This window comes from Amphiprion ocellaris, chromosome 11 (assembly GCF_022539595.1).
Source record: "Amphiprion ocellaris isolate individual 3 ecotype Okinawa chromosome 11, ASM2253959v1, whole genome shotgun sequence".
NCBI classification, from domain to species: Eukaryota; Metazoa; Chordata; class Actinopteri; family Pomacentridae; genus Amphiprion; species Amphiprion ocellaris.
The window spans coordinates 31,004,688-31,015,452 of record NC_072776.1 but is presented as its reverse complement, the minus strand read 5'-3'; the positions used below and the strand labels follow the sequence as shown (position 1 = coordinate 31,015,452).

Sequence of the window (10,765 nt, the reverse complement as noted above, 5' to 3'; positions counted from 1 at the left end):
TCCTTCCCCTTGGCAATATCTGTTCATATTTAATTTTCATTGTCATGCGGATGACACCTAGCTCTACTTATCCAGTTAACCCAACTCCACACGCCCACCCCCCCTCCCTCACCACCTGCCTCCATCCTCCTAACCCTCAGCACCGTGAGGAGCCTCCATCCTCCTAACCCTCAGCACCGTGAGGAGCCTCCATCCTCCTAACCCTCAGCACCATGGGGAGCCTCCATCCTCCTAACCCTCAGCACCATGGGGAGCCTCCATCCTCCTAACCCTCAGCACCATGAGGAGCCTCCATCCTCCTAACCCTCAGCACCATGGGGAGCCTCCATCCTTCTAACCCTCAGCACCGTGAGGAGCCTCCATCCTCCTAACCCTCAGCACCGTGAGGAGCCTCCATCCTCCTAACCCTCAGCACCATGGGGAGCCTCCATCCTCCTAACCCTCAGCACCATGAGGAGCCTCCATCCTCCTAACCCTCAGTACCATGAGGAGCCTCCATCCTCCTAACCCTCAGCACCATGAGGAGCCTCCATCCTCCTAACCCTCAGCACCATGAGGAGCCTCCATCCTCCTAACCCTCAGCACCATGAGGAGCAGAGCTTTCAGCTGCTCTGCTCCCAAACTCTGGAACTCACTCCCACTGGACATTCAAAATATTGATTCTCTGCCTCTCTTCAAATTCAGACACAAAACTCTTCTGTTCAAAACCATTTATTCTCTCTAACTACCTCTTTCTTTATGTTTGTTTTTTTCTCTATGTATGTTTTTTTTTTTTTTTTTTAATCTTTTTGTATGTTTTTTTATCTGTTCTGTTGTATTTGTTTTTCCTGTAAAGTGACTTTGGGTGTCAAGAAAGGCATTAACAAATAAAATATGGTATTATTAATATTACTTGGGAGGTCGGGTGCGAGACTGATGGTAGTGGCAAAGGCCAATCCCCCTGGAGACCAAAATATTTAAAATGTGTAAGAGGTTTGAGGACTTTGCAATCAAATAAAATGTCACAATTAACAGAGTTATTGTTCCTTGTTGTAAAATTCATGCAAACTACTTTCCTTATAATGTCATTTTGATGATGATACTGATGATTCTGATAAAACACAGTTTTTTATTCATGGATTTTTTATCTTTCTTTACAACAGTAAGTTTTTCTGGTGGCTTATGTTGCAATTCCTTACATTTCAGTCCAGGATGATTTGCTGACATGGTTGTAAACAGTGCATGTGTTTTTTCCATCATACCAGGAGAAACATTTTCATATTACTGAACATATATGTTATTCACCAAATAGAGTGACAGACTCTCTGTGTGAACCCTGTAAGTCTGGAAGTTTACCTCAAAAATGATGCCAATATCTCAATTTCTTATTTTATGTTTTGATAATTGTGGGTCAGTGTAAGACCATGAAGGCCATATCTTGTGAGTTACATCATCTTTCATACTCATCACACCTTTGATTGATCCCCCATGACCTCCATGTAAGCATCAGGAAGAGATAGGTTGGACAGAGTGAAGGAGGAAGGACAACAGTGTTCTTCAGAGACTGATAGAGAGGAGGGAAGTGATGGTAGAAAGAGATAAATCATCTGTATGACAGAGAGTTCTGGTCAGAGGATGGAGATCCAGGACGGAGCAGAGCTCTGTTTTCCTCAACTCCTCAACACCTCCTGCAGGAAGCCGACACCTCACCACTTTGAAGCTGTACTTCTGAACATTGTGCTGTCGTCCATATCTGTGCTCACTATTGTTCTCAACCTGCTTGTCATCATCTCAGTCTCCTACTTCAGGCAGAGATTAATTTCTCATTTTGGGAAATACAAGTGTCTCGTATCAACAGTGTTTTCTATGTGCATTTGAACTGTAATGTTGAAATTATCTGAACTGAACCATACATTTACAATTTATTTCCTCACAGGAAAGATTTTTACATGTCACACTAATACATACACAGAGCAGGTGTGAAAAATCAAATACAAAACACGATTTGATTTCAGAGTCCATGTATTGTCCATGTTGGCTCGCTATGACAGTCTCATGGTTGATTAGTAAAATTGAACAAATTCAATGACAATGTAATTGGGAATATTTGTGTTTTTTCTGCAATGACGTGTCAGCTCTGACAAAGGTCAACTGGCATTGTAGATCAAGCCCTCTGTTGTCATTAAGATATGAGGTTTTGTTAATTTGACCTTTATTTTTAGCAGGTGAAAATGTTTGACAACCTGTTTTCTCTTGCAAACATGACCTGGTCATTGAGTTATTTGAGTTAACACTTTTTTTCTTTCTCCTTCCAGGCAACTCCACACACCCACTAACATCCTCCTGCTCTCTCTAGCTGTCTCTGACTTTCTTGTGGGCTTCGTGTTGCTGCCAGGAGAAATTTACTTACAAACCCAATGCTGGTTTCTTGGGGATGTGATGTGTTCTCTTTATTATTATTTACTATACGTTGTTTTCTGTACTTCAGTAGGAAACATGGTGCTGATATCAGTTGACCGATATGTTGCTATTTGTCATCCTCTGCATTATCCCACCAGAGTCACTGTGACAAAAGCCAGACTGTGTGTTTTCTTGTGTTGGTTCTGTTCTGTTTGCTACAGCAATGTTATTACTAAAGATTTCTTGATTCAACCAGGCATATATAATTCCTGCTATGGAGAATGTATTCTTATTGTCAGTTATATTGCAGAAGTTGCTGACCTTGTTGTAAACTTTTTTGGTCCAGTTGTGACTATTATACTTCTATATATGAGAGTATTTGTGGTGGCTGTGTCTCAGGCTCATGCCATGCGCTCTCACACTGCAGCTGTCACACATCAGCATTCAGTGACACTAAGTACAAGGAAATCTGAGTTGAAAGCAGCCAGGACTCTGGGTGTTATCGTAATTGTGTTTCTAATATGTTTCTGCCCATTTTACTGTGTCTCTGTTGCAGGGATAAGTCCTGATACTGTAAATCTTGTGTTTTTAATGTTTTATTTGAACTCCTGTCTAAACCCTCTGATCTATGCCCTGTTTTATCCCTGGTTTAGAAAGGCTGTGAAACATATAGTGACTCTGCAGATACTGCAGCCTGGTTCCTGTGAGGTCAGCATGTTGACGTAAACTGTGAGAGACTGAAAAAACAGCTGCTATACAAAGTTTATTAATCAGTGAATACAGTAGTTTGGAAAATGTTAAAGTACACTGTCTGGAGAGTTAAACATTTACAGAAAATTTACAAAAAATACAAAATCAAAGTTTTATTTTAGCTTTAATACATAGAAGTAAGGTTGGGTTTACAGGTCATCTTATATCAATCATTGCATGTCTACTGAACTCAGAGCCCTGCCAGTCTGAACTGTACCTCTCATATGAAAATACAGTGTCTTGCAGTATGAATGTGCAGCTGTCAAATTTATTAAATCTATGAGCTATACTGTTGTCAACATATACTGCCTTTAATTAGTACAGTAATCATGAAAATGTTCTATTTAAGAAAAGGTCATTACCCTTCCACTACACTAGTCCAGCACAGTGTGTGAATTATTGTTGCAACCAACAATCAACATGTCTTTTACATCTTCTAACATAATTTACTGGTGGAAATGAATAACCATAGTCCTGACCCTCATCTGTGCCGCTTCACACTCGACTGGAAACCACCGCTGGGTGTCATTTTTATAGAACCAGTTTAAAATGATTTGTTCAATTCAAAGAATCAGCATGTAAGTGGATGCAACAACATTTGAATTAGATCTTTCCCATTAAAATAGAGGTGATAGTGCGACTGTATAAGTTCAAAATGTCTCCAGATTGGTATAAAACTATGTTAAATGTAATATTTTCTTCATTTATTCAGATGCTGCATGACTCTATGTCAATTATGTGAATGTAAGGAACAACAGTTTGCTGTGGGAACATGAATGTGCTGAATCAAAGTACTGTTGTGGTTAGACTCTGCTGAGAGACAACATCATAGAGTGGAATCCCAGATGAAGTTAGGGGATGAAGACATGGTCCCCAAGAGAAAATAAATAAAACAATAACACCATGGAGAGGAGGTTTTGACAACATGTAGCATCAGACAGATGAAAATATGATGTGAAACATGACAAACAGAAAGTCAACAGATATTGAGGAAACCAACCACAGAGGCTACAGGGAATAAAGGCCTGACAAAAACAATTAGGGTCTGTGATTGATGAAAGAAATATAGAGTTTGGAGGCCAAAGGGAAAATGAGATTCTTTGATTGGCTTTGGGGGTTTTGTGGGTCAGATAGAGTGTGATGAGAGCCTGTGATTAAGATGAGAAAAAAAAGTGATTTGTGAGGCCAAATTTGAGCTCATGATTGACAAAATAAAATGAGAGTTTTTGATGGCTTGAGAGTTTTAGAACTTATATTTAGTTTAATGAAAGCCTGTGATTGACTAGAGAAAATTAGAATGTTTGTTTGACTCAAGACTCTTGGTGCTCATCTTGAGTGTAATGAGAGCTTGTGATTGGTGATACAAAATAAGAGTTTTTGATGTGCTGAAGAAAGTCAAATCCTTTATTCGGTTCAAGATTATGAAAGGATTTGGTTATTTTGAAGCTATTTGAGATCAGATGGGAGAGAAGATAGCCTGTGACTGGCAAGAGAAAACGACAGACTTTAATTGTATTGAGGCTGTTTTTCATGGTTTGTTTGAGGACCAAAGCACCAACACGAAAGAGGACCATGGGACCAGATGCTCAGTGAATAAGCTGTTTAGTTACATTATGTGAAATAATGAGATGATCTGCTATAAACACAGATCAACAACAGAACAAGCAAACCAGCCAGTAGAGTTAGCTAGAGACATTAAGCAGCAAACAAATTAACATAAAGGCTAACAGAACTATAGATACAGAACACAGACAAGCAAGAAAACAAAATTCACTGCTGGCACACAATAATCTTTAAATAAAAGGAGCAAACACACAGAGCTAAGAATCTATGAGGAAGTCACAATACACCAATTACTGGCTGAAATCAGGAAACATGGCAGATAATAAACACTAAGTACTATTCGCTGACACCAAGAACCAAGAAACCAACACAAAACATTAAAACCTGCTGGAGCTAGGAGACAGGACCAGACTAACCAAAACCACGTATAACTCAGCAAGGAGAGCTACTAGGAATTACGCTAAAGAAAATTATCAGGACTGACAGACAGATGTAACAATGGAGACGAAAAGTGACAGAGAAATTTAGCTGACAGATTGGGGCTGGAAAAAGCTGCAACAAGTGAAGAAAAAAGCGACCCATAGGTTGGGGGAAAGGCGGAGCCACTCCAGAGGGCAGTTCAAAGGCTGCTTGGCCAAGCAGGGCTGCTCCAGAGGGCCAAGCAGGAAGCTGCTGTTGGAGGACATGAAAGCCCTTGGGAGGTTGGTGGTGGAAGAGATGAAACTCCTTGGGAGGGAGGGCTTGAGGACAGCAGTGATGATGGCACCTCTCAAGAGGCCACCAACAGAGCAGACAGAACACCTCTATAGGCCGGGCTGGAAGCTCTCACTGAAGAAAACCGAACCCCTCGGTGGGCCGAGCAAGAGGCCCGTCGACATAGTAGAACCTCTCAGAAGGCCAAGACTGGCAGCAGAGGAGACAGACCCCTTCAGGAGGTAAGGCAGGAAGCAACGAAGGAGATAGACTCCTTCAGGAGGACAGCAGCAGAAAACATGGGACTTCTCAGGTGTCTATGCAGGAGGCCAGCAAAGGAGATGGAGCCCCTGCAGAAGCCAGCATTAGTGGAGATGGACATTCTTTGGAGGGTGACATTGGAGGATATGGAATCACTCAGGAGTCTAGTGACGGAGGAGACGGAAACCCTGAGGAAGCCAGGCTGGAGGCCGATGATGGAAGCCATGGAACCCCTCGGAATGACTGATGGCAGGGGACAGGGAGCGCATTTTGAGATCTGGCAGGAGTTCGCACCAGAGGTGGAACCCCTCGTGTAACCAGCAGGTGAGGAGACAAAACCTCTTGAGAGGTCGGGCTTGAGGACAGCGGCAATGATGGCACTTCTCAGTGGAGGCCGGCAATCAAGGAGATGTTATCCTTCAGAAGCCTGGGCTGAAAGCAAGTAGCAGAGATGGAACACCTTGAGAGGTCGGGCAGGAGGTTGGTGGCGGAGATGGAACTGCTGAGGAGGCTGAGCAACAGGCCGGCAGCAGAGATGGAATTCCTCAGGAGACCTGGCTGGACATTGGCAGTGTAGTAGATGCAACCCCTCTTGTGACTGGGCTGGAGGCCAATTGCGTAAGAGATGGAACCTCTCAGGAGGCCAGGTGGAAGTACAATAGTGGGGGAGACTGTGGGCCCCCCGTAGAGGCTGGGCAGGATGCCAGCAAAGGCACAGTCCCTCTGGAGGAGAGCAATTGCCAAGTCCCTCTGGAGGCCATGCTAGAGACCGGCAGTTGGGGAGACCATCTGGAGGCACCTCTGCAGCAGCAGTCAGTGGACTGAGGCAGAGCCCTGGACTTGACACTGGTGGAGGCTTGACCTGGTGAGATGGCATTGACCTTTCAGAGGTGGGAACAGATGAGACGACATCCACCCTCTCGGAAGCAGCCAACATACAGGACTGTTTGATTGGAATCTCCACGGCCCTCGGTGGTGGGACCTCCACGGTGTGGGAGAGCATAGAGAGGTCTGGGTGCTGGGGAGTGATGAGGATGTTGTTTGGTGAGCACAATGCTTCTGTCAGGAAGAGGTCCCAAGTGGGCGTGTCTCCAGAGAATCCAGATGGGATGGATTCGACAGGGAACTGGCCAATTTAGTTCGGATCTGCTGCTACATATAATAGAATCTTGTAATCTTAAGGCTTGCTGAGTCTGGGCATGATTGAAGATTATGACACTATGTGATGCTGAAGCTCAGGACAATGGGGGATTTGTAGTGAGAGGACAGGGCAGTAAGAGCGTTGTCCAGCAGACAGGATGATGGGGACCTGGATAAAATGGGAGATTCCTCCACATTGGGCACATCGCTGTTTTTTGGACGTTGGTTTCAAGGCTGGGCAGAAAGTAGGCTTCTTGGCAGCATCGGAGATGGTGTCCTGTGGGGTCGGGATTGGAGAGGTTACTGGGTGGTGGCATGGACAGAATGTCAACAGCCTGGAATTTAGTGGACACAGGAAGTGAAAGTCCCTTGTAGCTAGCATGCTGGAAAATGATCACAACTCTGTGTGTGGCGTTAGGTTGGATCCAGCAGGGTGGAAGTTTAGTTTAGTTTTTTATTTGTTTGTTTCTTTTACTGATGGAGTTCTACTTTTTAAAGGGTTGTCAAGACAGCAAATTGACCAATGTGAGCAAAGAGCTTTGCAGCCAGTGGGGACAGCCTGTGTCTGATGTTGTTAAAGTTATTCCAATTAAAGTTCACATTGCTGATGACCCTACTAACTTGCGTTTTGAAAGAGGATTGTGTCAACTGTAGTTCCAAGATATTTCAAATGTGTAACAGGTTTGATGACTTTCACATTAAATGATGTGTCAGGATTATTGGAGTTATTGTTCCTTGTAAAATACATTCTAACCGGGTCGCTTGTTTGTAGTTTTGAGAATGATGCTGATGATCATGATGAGCACAGCTTTTAATTTATGCATTTTGTTTCATTCCGTTTATAGCAGTAAATTGCGTGTGGTGGCTGATGTTGCAATCCCTTAAATTTCAGTCCAGGATGATTTGCTGACATGGTTGTCAACAGCGCATGTGTTTTTTCCATTATACCAGGAGAAACATGTACATTTTCATATTACTGAACATATATGTTATTCACCAAATAGAGTGACAGACTCTCTGTGTGAACCCTGTAAGTGTGGAAGTTTATCTCAAAAATAATGGCAATATCTCAATTTCTTATTTTATGTTTTGATAATTGTGGGTCAGTGTAAGATCTGGTGACCATGAAGGCCATATACTGTGAGTGACATCATCTTTCATACTCATCACACCTTTGATCTACCCCCAGTGACCTCCATGTAAGCATCAGGAAGAGATAGGTTGGACAGAGTGAAGGAGGAAGGACAACAGTGTTCTTCAGAGACTGATAGAGAGGAGGGGAGTGATTGTAGAAAGAGATAAATCAGCTGTATGACAGAGAGTTCTGGTCAGAGGATGGAGATCCAGGACGGAGCAGAGCTCTGTTTTCCTCAACTCCTCAACACCTCCTGCAGGAAGAAAACACCTCACCAGTTTGAAGATGTACTTCTGAACATTGTGATGTCGTCCATATCTGTGCTCATTGTGGTTCTCAACCTGCTCATCATCATCTCAGTCTCCCACTTCAGGCAGAGATTAACTTCTCATTTTGGGAAATACAAGTGTCTCTGTCAGCAATGTTTTCTTTCTGTATTTGAACTACATTGTTGAAATTGTCTGAACTGAATCATACATTTACAATTTATTTATGAACTGGAAAGATTTTTGCATGTCACGCTAATATATACAGAGAGTAGGTGTTAAACATCAAATAATAGCTGAAATCCATTAAGTGTTGATGTCAGAGTCTTTATATTGTACATGGTGACTCACTGTCACACTGTCAGGGCTCATTGAGAATCATAACTTCAACAAACTCAATGATAATGTGATTGGGAATATTTGTGCTTTTTCTGCAATGACATGTCAGCTCTGAAAAACTTCAACTGACATTGTAGATCAAGCCCTCTGTTGTCATTGAGATATGTTTTATTAAGTTAACACTTTTTTCCTTCTCTTTCCAGGCAACTCCACACACCCACTAACATCCTCCTGCTCTCTCTAGCTGTCTCTGACTTTCTTGTCGGCATCGTGTTGCTGCTGGGAGAAACTTACCGACAAACACAGTGCTGGTTTGCTGGGGACTTGCTTTGTTCTCTTTATTTTTTTGTGGTCTATTTTGTTTTCAGTACTTCAGTTGGAGACATGGTGCTGATATCAATCGACCGGTATGTTGCTATTTGTCATCCTCTGCATTATCCCACCAGAGTCACTGTGACAAAAGCCAGACTCTGTGTTTGTATGTGTTGGTTCTGTTCTGTTCTATACAGTAGTGTTGTTTTTAAGGATGCCCTGAATCAACCAGGCATCAATAATTCCTGCGATGGAGAATGTATAGTTGTTATCAGCTATATTGCAGATGTTGTTGATCTAGCTATAAACTTTATTGTCCCAGTTACAGCCATTATACTTCTATATATGAGAGTGTTTGTGGTGGCTGTGTCTCAGGCTCATGCCATGCGCTCTCACACTGCAGCTGTCACACATCAGCATTCAGTGACACTAAGTACAAGGAAATCTGAGTTGAAAGCAGCCAGGACTCTGGGTGTTCTTGTACTTGTGTTTCTTATATGTTTCTGTCCATTTTACTGTGTCTCCATTGCAGGGATAAGTCCTTATACTGCAAATCTTGTTTTTTTAATGTTTTATTTGAACTCCTGTCTGAACCCTCTGATCTATGCCTTGTTTTATCCCTGGTTTAGAAAGGCTGTGAAACATATAGTGACTCTGCAGATACTGCAGCCTGGTTCCTGTAACGTCAGCATGTTGAAGTAAACTGTGGAGGGATTGAAAAAAACAGCTGCTATACAAAGTTTATTAATCAGTGAATACAGTGGTCTGGAAAGTGTAAAACTGCAGTGTCTATGGAATTAGGTATTTACAGAAAATTTACAACAATTCCAAAACCAAAGTTTCATTTTAACTTTAATACACTGAAGTAAGGTTGGGTTTAAAGGTCATCAGATATCAATCATTGCATGTCTACTGAACTCAGAGCCCTGCCAGTCTGAACTGTACCTCTCATATGAAAATACAGTGTATTTCAGTATGAATGTGCCACTGAAAAATCCATAAAACCTATGAGCTATAATGTTGTCAACATATACTGCCTTTAATTAGAACAGTTGTCATGAAAATGTTCTATTAAAGAAAGGGTCATTACCCTTCCACAGCAACAGTCTGGTACAGTGTGTGAATTATTACTGCAAACACCAGTCAACATGTCTTTCACATATTAATTTACTGAGTGAAATGAATCAATATGGTGCTGACCCTCATCTGTGCCACTTCACACTCGACTGGAATTCACCACTGGGTGTCATTTTTAACAAAACCAGTTATAAATGATCAGTACAGATGAAGAAATTTAAAGAATAAACATGCAAGTGGATGAAACAACACTTGGATTTGATCTTTCCCATTAAAGTAGAGGCAACAGTGTGACTGTAAAAGTTCAAAAAGTCTCTAGATTGGTATGTAACTATGTTTTATGTAATATTTTCTTCATTTATTCAGATGCTGCATGACTCCATTTCAGTTATGTGAAAGTAAGGAACAACAGTTTGCTGTGGTAACATGAGTTTGCTGAATCAAAGTACTGTTGTGGTTTAGACTCTGCTGAGAGACAACATCATAGAGTGGAATCCCAGATGAAATTAGTGGATGAAGACATGGTCCCCAAAATGAAAATAAATAAAACAATATCACCATGGAGAGGAGGTTTTGACAACATATAGCATCAGACAGATGAAATTATGATGTGAAACATGACAAACAGAAAGTCAACAGATATTGAGGAAACCAACCACAGAGGCTACAGGGAATAAAGGCCTGGTAAAAACAATTAGGGTCTGTGATTGATGAAAGAAATATAGAGTTTGGAGGCTGAAAAGAAAATAAGCACTGTAGGTTGGTTTTGGGCGTCTTGGGGGTCAGATAGCATGTAATGAGAGCCTATGATTGGAAAGTGAATCAAAAAGCATTTGATTGATGAGGTCCA

The 10,765-nt window shown here is 41.9% G+C and overlaps 2 protein-coding genes across 2 annotated transcripts; both read left to right on the top strand.

Moving 5' to 3' along the window:
* The first annotated feature begins 1,539 nt into the window (after positions 1 to 1,539).
* LOC111564779 (trace amine-associated receptor 13c-like) lies at positions 1,540 to 3,418 on the top strand. The gene is made up of 2 exons (XM_023264574.3): positions 1,540 to 1,787; positions 2,295 to 3,418. The coding sequence occupies exons 1-2, from the start codon at positions 1,591 to 1,593 to the stop codon at positions 3,103 to 3,105; spliced, it is 1,008 nt and encodes a 335-aa protein (XP_023120342.3). The 5' UTR covers positions 1,540 to 1,590; the 3' UTR covers positions 3,106 to 3,418.
* A 4,703-nt stretch (positions 3,419 to 8,121) lies between these two features.
* On the top strand, positions 8,122 to 9,914 carry LOC111564781 (trace amine-associated receptor 13c-like). Its single transcript, XM_023264576.3, has 2 exons — positions 8,122 to 8,294; positions 8,730 to 9,914. The coding sequence occupies exons 1-2, from the start codon at positions 8,122 to 8,124 to the stop codon at positions 9,538 to 9,540; spliced, it is 984 nt and encodes a 327-aa protein (XP_023120344.2). The 3' UTR covers positions 9,541 to 9,914.
* Positions 9,915 to 10,765: the final 851 nt, after the last annotated feature.